We start from the raw sequence: 16,230 nt of genomic DNA, 5'->3' as shown, positions 1-16,230 counted from the left end.
TGGAGGCTGTTGCGTTTGAAAGGTGGTGAGGCGTGCATTTCTCTGGGCAAATTTCTAAGCGAGCGAACCCATGTGATGCCACATAAAGGGATGTGCAGAGGGTGTGGGGGCGGATCTGGGGAATAATGTCTTCCAAAATGTACAATTTTTGTTTTTGGATCATTTCCCCAAAAAAAGAACAAGGACACCATTTTTAGTTTTGGCTACGCCATCTAGGAGCTGAAGGTAATGCGTTTGAGTACAACTAGGGAGGGATACCGTATGAGGGACACAATGCTTGCACCTATTGTTTGGCTATTTGCTCACCCATTGACTTCCCATAGTCGTGCAAATCCCTACGGCATTCCCACCCACTTCCTGCCCTTCTCTTCCCAAAACACACCATCCTGGGATCTCGTTGAGCTTACTTTATCAAGCCTTAAAATCAAAATGTGCACTCCAAGCCCCTGCCAGGGTTTTTTCAAAGCAGTCTGCTGAGAGCTAAGTGTGTAATTGGTGCGGTAAAGACGCTACTGGTGTGATACACATGTCTTAACCAGGTCTGGCTTTAGCCAATTGATTTTTAAGCAGTAATCATCAAGTCCTGTTAAGAATTGGTACCAAAGCCAACAGTGTCAGCTTGTGTATAGTTATTGGGCAGTTGCAAGGCACTGCTACCGTATTCCCAAGCATGTGCATCATGTGCATGCTGCTACCATTAATAGACAGTTAGTACAATCATTGCTTTGCCTGGCAAATACATTACCCAAATCTACACACAAGCCAACACTGTTGACATTGCCAATGCTTGTTTTAAAATTGTTACAACAGAGTTTTTTTCAAAATAGGATGCATTCTAGATAGCCAAAATGAGTCCACCATGTTGGGCGAAATTACATTGTCAAAGCAGCTTCAATTTCACTCGCATTATCACACTGGGTTGTCCCAAGTACTTACCAGTTCACACGTGCGGAAATGTGCTAATGAGCATAACATTGCTGTAAAGGCATAACCACTCTTCATATTGCAGTAGCTTTGTCCTTAAAATCCTAGTGAATGTCTCTCCTAAATGGCCACTAAAACCTCCCTATAGCTATAAACAAAATGAAAGCCACCCGAATGACACCAGCTATTTGCAGCTGCAACGGCTGAACCTGTGTTTAAAAAATATCGGAGGGCCAAAATAATGTCCCTAAAATTGTTTCCAATATTACCATCAACCTAGTGCCAAAACAAGCACGATATCGTCAAAATCACCATGCTTGTTTCCAAAATCCTAGACGGCAATTGGGGTATGAGGTAGCAGGGGTTGGTTGCTGTTAACCCTGGCAGTGCCTCTGCTACCACTGATTAAAGAGCCGCTGTCACTGGCCATTAGAAATGTGCGGCTGTCCGAAGCATCCGATCACTGTATACAGAAAACGGCATGCTCTAAATGTTTTAAACAATGCATGCAAAGGGTAAAGTGAAGCAGTTCTGCTTCGTACATCAGTAGGTAAGAGAGTTTTGTGAGTTAAGCGCTCACCTCGGACATAGGCATGCAACTTGCAGTCACGTGTTGGAACCCTTCATCTTTCCATGGTTGATAAAATGACTGTTATTGAGTACCATTGACATCCATCCTTACAGAACTTAGAAGGGGGATTTCTCCACCATACAGCGCTAGCACTATAAAAAGGGATATTCTGTTGGAGAACTAAGGCATGTGACATATGTTAACTTTGTGGTAACATCATTGGCTGAAGAACCGCGGGTGTACAATTCTTCCCACGTCTGACATTTCTATATTACAGCTCTGGGATCGCCAATGAATAAACGGGAAAAAGAAAAGCGCACAGGGAGCAGAAAGGCATCACTTTATCCATGTTCAAAACATATATATTTTTTAAAAAAATAGAACGGTTAGACAAGACGAGCACTCACCGCTGGTTGTCCAAATGGATATTAGTTACTGGAAACTGCAGTGTATTTAATAAACTTGGGTTACATGATCTAACACATTGTCTGTAGTTTAAATAACACTAATAGCCAGAATGCTGTGTACCATTTCAATGGTTGAATTTGGACACTGTTTTAAGGTATGCATACTAGTCCAGTTATCTTTCAGCCTAATTTTGGAGGGATCTGATGCAGTTGTACTGGTTTCAGTGAGATGTGTTGTAAGGGTTTACCAGCGTGATGGGGTAGATTTAGTTAACGTTTAAGGAGATTGTCAGCCAACCTCGGAGATCCCCTTGTACTCGGGGGACCTTTCTGCCAGAGGAAAGTCTAACCTCAGCGCATTTACAAGATACAAAGCTAGCTTGGCATCAGGAGGCTGTGCAGCCTCGTTCAGTGCACTGGAGGAGTTTGACCCTAAATAAGAGTTGAAGTTTAAGGGGTAGGGCAGAACCCAGGCCTGATTGGTTAAACAGTTTAACCAATAGAGGGTATGCCTTGCCCTGGAGTTGGTGATTCATTGAGGTGCTTGACCTGATGCTGCAGCAATAATTTGTCATGCACCTTAACTTCAGCTTCAAATATTTTCCACATGCGACTCGTGTTAAAACAAATGATGCTCGCGTTGTCATTTTGGCTTTCACCTCATGACATCCTAGTCCCTGCTAATATCAAAGGACGCTTTTTGTTTTCTCATATCTTTAAGTTTATATGACAAACCGTCCCTGGTCTTGACTTGACATTAGCAGATACTAGTACTGTGGGTTCGCCCCTCTCCGTCTCCCTCCAACCATGTTGGCTTATCACATGACTGTCTTGGAAGGATATGGAGAGAGTCAAAATCTAGGTCGTGACTGCAGCATTCCCCAGGGGAGGCATCCAGGTCAGGCTGCCCTGGGGAATGAAGGCCATACTGCAGGCACACCGTCAATCGTCTTCTTCACATTAAACTTACTGGAGTTGGCAAGGTTGTACCCTTGGGCCCTCTTTCAGGTTCTCTGGCTCTTCCACACTGCAAACTGTCCAGCACGAAGTGAGAAGGTGGCATGTGACGGCACCTCACTCGTGCGCCCATCACCTAACCCCACCTACACTCATGAATGTCACTTTTTATCACTTTCTTCATAAACGCGTGCTTTGCCTCCTGTACCATGCCCAAAAATCTGAGTTATGCCCCTGATCAAGAAACCTAACCTAGATCCTAACATCCCCACCAACTTCAGGCCTATCACCACCGTGCCGTACTTCCTAAAAAATCTTAGAGTAGGCTGCATATATCCAGATTCAAAATCACCTTGAGTCCAATAACCTCCTAGGCCTCAGACAATCTGGATTCAAATCAAGACGTGGGACAAACAGCCCTCTTGGATCTGAAAATACAAATGGATGAGGCAATGGACAACGGAAAGCCGGCCCTACTCTTGCTACTTTACTTGTTGGCAGCGTTCCACTTGGTTGACCATAATATCCTAACCAACCACCCCTCACTTCCACAGCCGCCGCCTTCTCTAAAGCTACAGCATGGGTCAACTCCTTCCTGGCAGACAGATCCATGAGTGTTTTCTCCACTACTGCGTCAGCCATCCCATCTCCCATCACATGTGGAGCCCCTCAGGGCTCCTGTATATCCCCTACCCTCTACAATATATTCACCAGGCTCCTGTTTGAGCACCTTGACGAGCTAGGCATATCATACACAAATTATGTGGATGATATGCAAATACTCATCACTCTGTCAGGTGACTACCAATCGGACACCACCCTCCTAAATGAAATCTACAGCAAAATACAAGCGTGGATGGCCAATCATGGCCTCTGTCTAAACGACAACACCGAGCTTCTCCTCATTGGATCCAAATTAAGACTCAACAAGTTAGGCCCTAAATATGTTTTTCAATATTGACGGCAACCTTATCAAGGTTGACAAGGAAGCAAAAACCTTAGGCTTCTATCTTGACTCTGCTCTAACATTCCAAAAGCAAATTAACGCCACCTCCTCAACAGCCTACACTTCAAAACTTATAAACGCCTGCAGGCCCTTCCTGACCTCCGATAGCTGGATCACCCTCGCAAGAGCATTCATACTTTCCAAATTGGATTATTGTAACACTGTCTACCTGGGCACTAGCCAGAAAAACCTCCAAGTTACAAGTCCTACAAAATAATGCCCTCAGATCTGCTCTTAACATACCGCGCTCAAGCCACATCTCACAAACCCGACGAAATACCAATTGGCTCCCTATCCAAGACGGGGTCACCTTCAGAACTCTCATGATCACACATAAGTGCCTCAACAATTCAGCCCCGAAAATACTTGATGGACAAGCTCTCTAGAAAGGAACCGACCAGACCTACTAGATCCAACCACTCCCACAGCCTCATCCTCCCGAAATTCAAGCTCAATAAAGCAGGTGACTCTAGCTTTCCGGTGCTCGCTGGTAAGAGTGCGAACAAGCTACTCCCAACATTAAGGTCCAAATCTTTGTTCCTCTCCTTCCAGAACAAAGTAAAAACCTAGTTGTTCATGCAGCCCAACAAAGGACCATGGTACACAATATTGACCAGGACTCGGCATCCTCACCGATCTTCCCCATAGCTTAGCTATGCATCCCCCACAGGCCTCCGAGACCCTTATGCTCTGAACCTGCTATTCCTGTACATTTACTACTCTCTTGTATAGTATTTATGCCTGTATTATTCTGCAGACTCTGTATATAATTGTATCTTGTATTTTATTGTATCCTGTATCCTCTGCTTTTATTATTTTCCTAAACTTTGTATATTAGCTACATTATTGTAGCTATGCGCCTAAGAAAAGTGCTCAGATACCCCTGGGTTTGGTGCCGTCTATAAGCAAATAAAACAAACCTATGCCATTGGGTGGCAAACGGCCAATGAACATTCAGTTACTTTCTGTTGCTATGCTGAGATCAGATCCTATGGTGACACTGCTGTTTGCACACATAATAATGCTGGCAGGGCCACCCCTCCAGTGCCCCGCCAGCCTCCTATAATCTGTTCCGTAAAGTGCGTGGAGCTACTAGCTCCATGCAGTATACACTATAAAGCGCTGCTCCTAACAAAAAAACTGCAGAACCTAAGTGAACGCGCTGTTTTCTCTGCACACTCCCTTAATGGGGACAGTGCTCCCGCCCTAAGTAAGCAGCCACCACTGCCCCAAACCAGTCAAGCAAATTACAGCAATGGTTTTGCCCTATCTGCCCAGTAGTTTTCACGCTACGGCTGTTCAAAAACTGCACGGTCTCTCTATGGGAAAATTAATCTGCTGAAAACTGCTGTTTTGTTTTGTTTTCTTTATAACTTTCATTTTATAATGTATTGTTCCCAACGTTTGCAGTTAATGGGTGACCTTGACAAACATTGTTTTGAATATTTCATCCAAATCCATCCAGCAAGCAAGTTATTAGCAATAGAATTTTGGGAACATGACTGCTTTTTCATTTATGAAAAGCCTCTCCGCATCTCTGCTTGCTGCAAAGCACCATGGCAGATGTAGCCATTTGCTTGGGTGCAGGCTCGCACCCCTTTCTCCGGCGAATATTTTTAAAACTCCTGGATGGGTTTACCCCAGACCTGTCCCAGAAATCGAGTCAACGCTTCGTGCCCAAGTTGTTTCTCTTTTGGTGTAATTCTGTCCAGCAGAGGACATTTCTCATGAACGGGAGTAGGCCAAAAACAGTTTTTTTTTTTATCAATAACATTTGTTTTTTCTAACACATCTTTCCCAAAATTCCAGTCTTGGGTAGGCCGGGACAAAACCTTTGGAAAATATCAGTCAAATCTGTAATGCAAGTCAAAATTATTTGGCAATAGAATTTCCGGATTTCCTATGGATGTAGGCTATATATAGTGCGACAGCGACTTATATAGGGAGCAACTCTTGAAGTCTCACTCATGGTTTACTGGACAATACATATTCTATGCTGTGAAGTGAATCGCATAGAGGGACTCCTGATAAGAGACTGTGAGAGTATATTATATGACCGTGATGATGCACCCCCGGTAAGCAGTTAAACCGGGGTCTGGACTCTGCGTGTTAAGCACTTGACCACATATCTTCTCTGCTTTCCATCATATAAACATTTAATACATTTGGAGTTTTAGGAGTTAAAATAAATCTTTGTTTTGTGGCGTGGCAATGCTTTGAAAATTACACAACCTGCATAACAAACTAACCTGCCCATATATAAACCAATATAGAAATCAGTTGAGCAAAATTAGTATGGTTTTAGGTTTTAGTTTTCCCCATGATTAATGCATGATGCTACTACACAATGCATCAAGTGTCCAAGGGAATGTGTCTCCCATATTAAACGCACCTTAAATACCTCTCCTCTGCTTCGTGTGTGCGTGCTTTAATCCCTGAACCTCTTGCACCCGTGATGCAATGGTGTCTTTCCACCGTGCACAGAGCGAAGATCCAGTTGAATAGCCCAATGCCAAGATCGCAGTACACTACTATTCCATCACCTACATTTCTTTCTTAATTGTATTGCACCCTGATGCTGGACTCCCTACTCATTGCACGTATGACATTTACCCTCAAGCGTTCGCCCTCGTGTTCCTATTTGTGCCGAGTGGCTCCCGTAAGATTTTGGGGAAGCCCTACACACTGGGCATTAGGAGGACTGGACAGGCTCGCAGAAACTGCCGGCGATCCCTCAGTCCCCTATTAGTAGGCATGTGTCTTGTGCATGATTCCAGGCGCTTGACTTGCACTCAGGAAAATGTGTGCTAGCTTACTATAGAAAAAGCTGTAAAGGGATGCATGCAGGGAAATTAACTGCGGTTTTCCTTCGGGCATGCGCATGGGTGTAGGACTGGAGGGGGCAAGGGGGGGGTGTCAACAGCCCCCCCCCAATTTTAGTTGGGGGGAGGGGGGGGGAATACAATGGCATTCATCCCACCAGTTTCCCCCAGTTTGTGTCTGTCTCTGCATGTGCAATGATGCATGCAAACTTCAGACTCTGAAGTTTTCACGCAGTTCAGCTCAGCAGCAGTGCCGCGCCGGTTGTAAAGATTCTTGTTAAAAGTTCCAACAAGATGAACTCTTGTGCATTTGGAGCGTTCCCCCTCCACCGGGCCCCGGGAACATACTGCAGGAGCCAAGTGCACTGCTGTGCAGCCTCCTCCCTTCCAGAAGAAGCCACTAGCAGCAGGCAGCAATGCGTGCTCGGCTTCTCCTGGGAGTCTGACTCTCCAAACCGACAGACTGCTCCTGCGAGGCGATGGCGACTCGGCCTGGAGTCCGAGACTCGACGAGAGAGAGACATCACTTATCAGCTATCAATGTAAGTCAAAGTGCTCCCCCCCCCCCCCCTCCCCTGTCTGTGGCTGGCCTTGCGAATGCTTGTATACGGTGCCCTGAACGGACACACGTCTTGGCGCTGCGTTTTCCTGCATGGGGTGCGGCTGCCTGTCTCCATGTTCACATTACAGCACCTGTGCTCGACAGAGTAATATTCTCTACCCCGGGCCTGCCTTTCTAGGGCAGTGCTCACACGGCCGAAAAAGAATACACGGAGCAATTGCAAGCCGCATCACCCATCGGTGGGTGCACAGCACCCCTTTCAGTTCTGCCAAGTCAGGGGTGGCGTCAGAATTGAAGCATGTGCATGTCAGTGGCATTCAACACTCACTGCGCCCCAATACACGTGCATTTATGTAATATTAATAAGCTGGACAAAAACTTCCATGTTTCATAGTGAATTTATCAAAAATTGACTGTTAACAATGCACTGGGAGACATTTTGAAATTTCATTTTGTTTCGAAAGGCACTTCACAGAAGGCTCTGTGTACAGCCCCCAGCCTCCCTTCAGACCTGCCGTACACACTGCAAGTGGTACATTTTTAGCCATTTTGCCTGGTGGTTCTCTAATCTTCCATTGTGAGTTGCACACGTTGGAAAGGTTGGCAGATTAGAATGTAGATGTGTTGCTACCTCTGCCAACCCCACGTGTAGATAAAAGCGGGTACTGGGTATGTGCCATGCATTCGGGACTGCAGCGGACACATGGCTGAATGCTCATTTGCTGGAAAAGCTGCGTCTAGGGGCGCACGCAGCTGCCATCGGGTGGGTCCCCTGCGTCCTTGTGGGACTTTAGTAAATAGGGCCCGCTCTGGTTGCAGAAAGGGCCACCGCACCGCTCGCACTGCAATCTGTGAATACCTTTCAGTGAGCTCTCGGGTATTGTTTGGGCACAGTGACCCTGCATGTATATATGCATGTTATATTCGGCACATATTTGCGCACAGGTGCAACCTGTATAACACGTTCACATTGGCCCAATCATACAAGAAACATACACAGAAGCACCCTGAAGGTATACATTGATAACAACCCCCCCGCCCCAACCACCAGCAGTAACAGAGCACAGGATGCAGTGGCAGCATCTATGAACAATGTTAATAGAACTAAGACTGACACCTCACTCAATTTTTCAGATGGAATTCCCTGCTCACCCAGGTGTTATGGGGGCTGCCTCCGGTCTCCGGGGCAGCCCTCCAAGACAGCCGGGATCACCCAGCGGCAGTAGACACGTCGGTAGGCAGCCGGCGCGCCGCAGACAGGGATGCAGCCTGTCGTGCCCGGTATCCCCGGGCGTCGGACACAATGAGTGGGGGTGTCACCCCCAGGTTCCACAGCGGTCACGGCTCCGAGATCACTCGGGCCGTACCGCACACACAAGGCCGCGACCACGTGGCAGGCCCCAAGCACACAGGAATCACAGACACTAGTTGCCACTTCCTGGGGCTCTGCTGCTCTGCCTTTGCAGCGCAAGCAGAGCCCCTTTTATTAACGGGGCACGCGAGCGCCATGACGCAGTCATGACGCTCACGTCGCCCACAACAACTAGACCCCCACACAACATCCCTCCTTTATTATAAGCAAACAAAACAACAACCCACTGCAAACATTTGGTGCATTCCAGTCCGCGCACCAGCTAACAACTATTCCAGCCCACACATATTTCTTTTAACACTGCAAAACAAACACAGGTGTGCTCCAGTCCCCACACCATGGGGCCCCATGATGGGGTCCTCCCACTCAGTCGATTCCGGGATCAAACTGGCCCTCGGCGTCACTGCAGGACAAGAAGAATACATTTTCCTCGTATTCATCCACCACCTCATATGGTCCTGCTCGGGGACTCTCCACCACCTGGACCGCCGCCACTTTGGGCGTCTTTCTCCCCTTCACCTCACTCCCCCCTGACGCCCCCATCATGCCGGCCGGGGCTGGAGCGAGGCACACTCGTGCGAAGTGGTCTCCCTTCCCGCACCTTCCACAGATTTGTCCCATCGCCGGGCAGTCCTGCGGGTGAGGCAGATCCCACCCACACTGTTGGCATATTGCGGCATTGGGGTCTCTCTTCGGCCAATCTCCCCTCCTCATCAATCTTCCTCCTGGCCACCTACTGACGGCCGCCACCTCCTCCATCTTCACTCGCTGCGTGGAAACCTCCATCTTTAGCTGGTTTCTGGAGGAGTCCATGACCGAGGCCCGTGCCTCCGCTAGTTCCTGGGCCCGGCCGAGCTCCAGTACTCTATCTAGGGTCAGCGCTGGGTCCCTCAGAACCTGCTTGCGCAATTTGGTGGAACTGCAGCCATAAATGATTTGCGCCCGGATCTCATCCTCCTCAAAGTTCCCCAGGTCACAGCCCAGTGCAATGCCCCGCAGCTTCCCATGGAATGCATCAAGGCTTTCCCCTTCCTCCTGCTTCGCACACCTCATCCTGAATCTCTCATAGTCCTTGTTGACCATGGGTCTGAAGTATTCGTTCAGGGCTGTGACGGCTGCACCGTAAGATTTATCTTGGGGCCTTAGTGTCTTGAACAGTCTCTGGACAGCCTGCCCGGCAGAGTATAGAAGTGTCGGGCGCTTGGCGGCCTCTTTGATTTCCATAGCTTCGAAGTACAGCTCCAGGTTCTCCACCCAGGACACCCACCGGGCCCCCAGGCTGGCCGGCGCACCAAGGACATCGAACTGGGGTATCGGGGCCAGCTGACCCCTACATACCCCTTCATCGTCCGACATGCTGTGGGAAGGTGAGGACGTCATCCGCCACTCACCCGTGTTGGTGGGCACTTGCAGATGCCAGGCTCAGGTAGCCGTCACTGGGCGCGGGCGCACGAGCACTCCCAACGGAGCCGCAACCCTCGGGCGTGGCACTACTGCGGCCTGCGGAGATGTTGTTGTCCCCTTTTTGTTTGAGCGGACAGTTCACCGCTGGGGCCCGGGCATGGCGAGCCTTCCTCCCGGTCCCTTCACTCCTCCCCGTCGGTGTCTGGGAAAATGCCGGCTGTTGACGAGGTATTCCCCACGATCCGTGGGCGAGTACTCCAGGCCCCGTCTCCTCTTTCTTCCCTGCGAGCACACACAGAAACGCTCACCTCATATCATCTCGTGTGTTTTTTTTTTTTTTTTTTTTTTTGAAGGCAACTTTCACCCGTGGCAGCCCGGGTGTTCGGCGGGCGTCGCCGCGTGTCGGAGTGCCAGGCCCCACCTCCTCATTAAAGGAGGGCCTCTCCGAAGATAAAATACGTTCCTGCGGGTCGGAGCCCCAGGCCCCGCCTCCTAACTGAAAATGGCCGCTTCGTGCGTCCTTGCACGGCCGCCGAATGCAGCCGTGCGCGTGGGCCCACGACACCGCACGCACCAGCTGGCGGGCGCGACTTCCTCGTCGCCAGTGTTATGGGGGCTGCCTCCGGTCTCCGGGGCAGCCCTCCAAGACAGCCGGGATCACCCAGCGGCAGTAGACACGTCGGTAGGCAGCCGGCGCGCCGCAGACAGGGATGCAGCCTGTCGTGCCCGGTATCCCCGGGCGTCGGACACAATGAGTGGGGGTGTCACCCCCAGGTTCCACAGCGGTCACGGCTCCGAGATCACTCGGGCCGTACCGCACACACAAGGCCGCGACCACGTGGCAGGCCCCAAGCACACAGGAATCACAGACACGAGTTGCCACTTCCTGGGGCTCTGCTGCTCTGCCTTTGCAGCGCAAGCAGAGCCCCTTTTATTAACGGGGCACGCGAGCGCCATGACGCAGTCATGACGCTCACGTCGCCCACAACAACTAGACCCCCACACAACACCAGGCAGGTGGGACAGTAGAACTGCATCGACCAGCACAGAGAGAGGAGTGGTGCAGGGCCTGCCCCCCTCTCTAATTCTGCTCTCGAGGCTATGCAGATAATGCAGGAGGCGTTTGAGAGAAGGTGTGTGGGGTCTCGAGAAGCATAGTGCACACAGCTGAGCATAGCATGGATGTCATTTAGGGCCAGGGGTCAGAACTGCGCACCCCTGAGGTCTCCCTTGCTACCACTGTGGACTCCCTTGCTTTTTATTTATTTTTGAGGCTCATGGGCTGTGGCCAGCAGCACGTAGGGGGGGGGGGGGTGTGACTGTGTGTGTGTGACTGTGTGTGTCTGTGTGTGTGTGACTGTGACTCCCAGTAAGGTCAACTCAGCCTTTCAGCCGGCTGAGGTTGATAAATGAGTACCCACACAGGTTGGGTGATATTGTATGTATATTTGTTCTATATAGAGCGCTTAATCATAAGTGCTGTATAATAACACATATTTGGCCTTGGACGTCTTCCTGCATTCACAGTAATTTGGTAATATGGGCCTATACGCGCTGATATTATCGATACATATGGTGATCCGTTCTTGTATGAAATGTATATCACATTACACTGATGTTGTTACCCTATTTTTCGTAGTGTACTCAGACAATGTTTGTGATGCCACTTCCCGTTTTGGCAAGGGTTGAAAGGTTGTGTTCCATCGCTTCTTGTGATGTCACTTCGGGGTGGGGGCAAGTTATCCATCACTGATTCAGTAGTAACTGAGAAGATGCTTTGACAACATCCTTAACACATATAGCCAAATCCACTTCATGTTACCAAGCCTTTATTTGCAAGGGCAGTCCAGCCTGGGCCCCTGGTTACTGAATTTTGCACTTGTGCAAGACCCATTTTGCGTGGCATTGGCATTTGGGTGTAAAAAGTAGGGCATGGAAATGATAGGTTGTTTGCACTAGGGAACTTTTAGTACTTGGTAACATATCTTGGGAACCCTGCACTTGGGCTGCTGCAAGGTTTCTGTAATTCGGCCCCAGGTTTACTAGGATTCTGCACGAGCTGAACATATGGCAGCACTCCATCCAGTGTGTAACCATGGGGAATACAATGACGTGCTAATGGGCGCGTTTCATCTTTAGATATCGGTTTTTGATGCAGTGGGTGGTCGCCTTCATTCTTGCCTTGTTTCCTCATGGTGGGGGGGGATTCTGACACAGCTGTAGTAGGCGGAGAGAACCAATCACGACCACTCAGTGCACAATCAGGCCCTTCATCTTTGTAGTGGAGGGGCATGATGGAAGGGCAATCTGCATGTTGCAAGCCTGCTTCCTTCCGTATTACAGATTATACCTCCACCCAAGGAAAGCTAGCCAGTCCACAATTTGAAAGCATGCAGTGCACGCGTGTGAGAGTGGGCTGCATGTTATGGCAGCGTGTGTTCCTGTTTAATGGTTGAGGTGTGCAGGTAGCCTACTGCTCCATCGGTTCTTTTTTTTTTTTGTATCATACGTTTGGCCTCCTGATTTAGATCTCCCAATTTTGTACCTCTTACTTATCGAGTTCTTTGACAAAAAAAAAAGCAAAGTCCCAAGGTGTCCCCTGTCCCCCTCCCCCAGATGTTATGGGTCTCCTACGCCCCTGGGCATGAGAGCAAACACCTCCCGCTGAAAAGCTGAGGCTGTCCATAGAGTATGCGGGACTAGTTGTTTTAGGTTACCATAAATTACATGCGCAGCACCGTGTGTGTGCAAGGTGCTTACAAGGGTTGCAGGCTTGAATCGCTATCACAGACTAACTTAACAAATGCAAACATTTGTAGTCCTTTTCCCGAAATTCTTTATTGCAAAGCAACCAGTATTTTACATTGCTTCTATTCATCCCGCCCCCCCCTCTACCCCACGCTCATTGGTGATTTTATTTTAGGGTTGGCTAATGCCTGTGTGCCCATTTCAAAAGGGTGTTTGGTCACCTTTTTTGAGACGGCTGTGAGGTGATCATAATTCAGATGTTTCCTAATGCAAACGCCAATTGGTGATTTGCTTGGGTTTACCATTAAGGGTGCATAACGTGAGCCCCACCTTTAAACTGCATTGTTCCACAAGCATATTAGCTGCTGGACTCGGATATGAAAGCACGATACAATGTGCCAGTTATGGGTTGTCGCTATTTAAAGAGGTCTGTCTTGCCAGCAAATGCACATTTAAAGTGCCACAGACTTTAGTTTGTGATGACTCCTTAGAGAATATGAGCATAAAGTCAGTCTCACCTTGAGGGGGGTCTTCATTGTTTACCAACAATAATAGATCACGCAATGAGGTTGAATGGGTGAGTGGCTGGAATTGTGTAGTGGCAGAACAAAGGAAGCAGTCAGCCGGCACTGAAACCCTAAAGTATAGTTCAGAGCTAGCCCTGATGCCCGGCAGGGGTGATTCTTTTTTTTTTAAAAAAATTATTTATTTACAGTAGGATGCTGATTTATTCACTGAATTATTTATGTACTGAGAGAGATGTATTTGCAAATGGAGGCCAAAAGGTGTATTCACGATATGCAGACGGGATGCAAACTGGACCAATTGAGATCCCGCTAAGCAACCAAAAATAATCTGTGCGGCAGAGTCTCATAATGCATTGTTTTAAGCAGGCAGCCTTTAGTTGAGCCCAAAAGAAAAAATGGAAAGCGTATGAGGAGCGAAGGAGCAAGGGGAACGCAAGCGAGAAGAAGCATGGGGGTGGGGGGGGTTAGAGGAGCAAAGATATGCCATGGCAAGACCATGCAGTGACACTGAGAAAGTGAAAAAGATGAAAAAAATCAAAGGAAAGTAATGAAGTGAAAAGTAAGAGTTTTAAAGTGTAAGCGGATAGCAGATATGGAGACTGAGTGTAGGGGAGGTTGGATAAGAGGAAGGTTGGCCACAGAACCGTAGTTAAGCCGAGAAAACAAAAGGGTAGGCACATCGAAGGTTAGAGATGGCAACAAGCAGAGCAAGCTGTACCAGAGAGATGGAGAGAGAGCGAAGGTTTGCAGATGACCCTTCAATTTCGAGCAGAGGAAAGGGAAAGAAGGGACATTGAAAAATAAATGCTGGTGTGTAGACGTGTAGGGGAGGTGGGTGAGGTGAGAGAACCTCAGTTTTAGAGGGTTTCAGGTGAGAAAATGGGAAACCATCCAGGCCTCAACAGTAGAAAGATTGGACGAGACCGTGTGCTTGGTGGGGGGATGGAGAAAAGATTTGGGTGTCCTCAGCATAGAAATGATAGGAAAGATTAAGAGCTGATGAATGAGCATCAAGAGTGGAGCGTAAAAGGGGGGGGGGGTCAAGGACAAAACCCTGTGGAACACCAAAGAGGAGGCTGAGATGAGGTGCGATGGTCACCAGGAGACAGTAGGAACCATTGGAAAGATGTGATTTGAATTACTTACGAAGAACCGACCCAGAAAAACTAAAAAAAAAAAAAAAAAAAAAAACTGGAGAGAAAAATAGTGTGATCACTGTGGCAAAAGCAGCCGAGAGATCCAGAAGGATGAGAATGGAGGACTGGAAAGGTTGCTTTTTTTGCTGGCAATGCTCTTAGCCTGAGCTGCCCGATGCTGCTCCAGCTCCGTTCAGCTTCCTTTCAGATCCTTCCCCTCCCTTACCCCCCCGCCTACCGCGGAAGCTTAATTGCACATGTTCCCTACACGATAAACAAATGCAGGCAGAAGGGAAAACCTTCAGGTGATTCGATCATTTGCGATGTATAAAAGAGAGGACAAACGTGGCAATCCTCATAGTTGGGCTGTCCTAGACATGTAGATTGTAAAATGGTGGAATGATGTCGACATATTAAATTGGTTGAGCATTGTGGGAGGGTTCCAAAGAATATTTAAAGAGCAAACTTGAGCAGAGAGCCTTTGGTGGTGGTGGTGGTGGGGTGGTGGGGCGGTGCGGTGAGTAATAATTTCTAGAGGTCTGGTTATTCAAGGTGATGTGTATGAACGAATATGGCTGGTGAAATGGCGATTTAACAACCCTTTTCTATCGTGGGCAAAGGGTCATATTTTTGGTGCGGGTTTGTTTTCCTTGGGGTAATCGCGGCATCTATAACCCTTTTTATTAAAGGATATCCACCCCTTACTTTGTCTAGAAAAGATACCCAACACTTAGTCCACCTTAACTTCACCAGACACTGACTTTGCCATGCCTTTACTTCTCCATGCCTTTACTTCTCCATGCCTTTACTTCTCCATGCCTTTACTTCTCCATGCCTTTACTTCTCCATGCCTTTACTTCTCCATGCCTTTACTTCTCCATGCCTTTACTTCGCCTGCTCCTTCGCATTGTGAAGGTGGCAATGTATGTCGGTAAGGTACGCTAAAGGTTTGGCTTGGGGTCAAGGGGTGGCATGGCGGTAGAATAGATGGTTAAATAGTAGGGGTCCAACGGGTCTCCCCCTGTAATGCATGGCGGTAGAATAGATGGTTAAATAGTAGGGGTCCAACGGGTCTCCCCCTGTAATGAATAAGTGAATGCCGGGGGAAGCTAAGACCTACATCCTTTTAAAGCCTTACATCAGCATGACCGATTGGTCTATTGCCGCCACAGGTAATAGTTGTTGTAGGTTCATATTTTTAAAAGAAATGCAGATGGAGTTTTAAGCACCAGCAGTTTTTCATCGAACCATACCTCATCTCTTCCATGTTGGTCACAATTTCTGATGCGCGTACTTTACTGGTAGAAAATCACTGTAACGTTTGCTCAAGGGCGCTAAAATGATTTGCACGCCAATAAGCATGTTCCATCTTTTTTTTTTTGTGTAGGTTCCTCGCATTTTCTTGGGAGACAAGTGCGTTGGTGGATGCTCGGATGTGACTGCACTTGATAACAGCGGGAAGCTCGAGCCTATGATACAAGCAATAGGAGCCCTGCAGTGAACGCAGAGGTAGGTATGGAGGCAATTCTGCATTCCTAGCACTTATGGTTTAATTACAATGCCTCCGTTTAAGACTGCTGAAAATCCAAAAGTTGATGGCTGTAAGGTTTTGAATAAATCCTAACCATGGGCACAGCTCTCAGCAACCCTCAAGACTATTGTTTTTCAGCCTGCCAAGCCTTTACAGAAGGGGAAAGACCATATGCAAATCGGGCTTTGTCCCACCCCATAAGGGGCAGTCCAGCCTGAACTGCTTGGTCACATCCCTTCTGCACGAGACCACAAGCATCCACA

General features: G+C 48.2%; 1 protein-coding gene across 1 annotated transcript in view; it reads left to right on the top strand.

Annotated features, from left to right (window-relative positions):
* Positions 1-16,230, top strand: part of GLRX (glutaredoxin) — a 127,176-nt gene that overhangs the window by 70,173 nt on the left and 40,773 nt on the right. The window contains exon 2 of the mRNA XM_069627652.1: positions 15,824-15,945. Coding sequence (XP_069483753.1) covers positions 15,824-15,937 — 114 coding nt within the window. The 3' untranslated portion in view covers positions 15,938-15,945. The remainder of the gene's footprint in view (positions 1-15,823; positions 15,946-16,230) is intronic.

Source organism: Ambystoma mexicanum, chromosome 6p (genome assembly GCF_040938575.1).
Source record: "Ambystoma mexicanum isolate Mex_15411 chromosome 6p, UKY_AmexF1_1, whole genome shotgun sequence".
NCBI classification, from domain to species: Eukaryota; Metazoa; Chordata; class Amphibia; order Caudata; family Ambystomatidae; genus Ambystoma; species Ambystoma mexicanum.
This window is presented reverse-complemented; position numbering and strand designations above follow the sequence as displayed.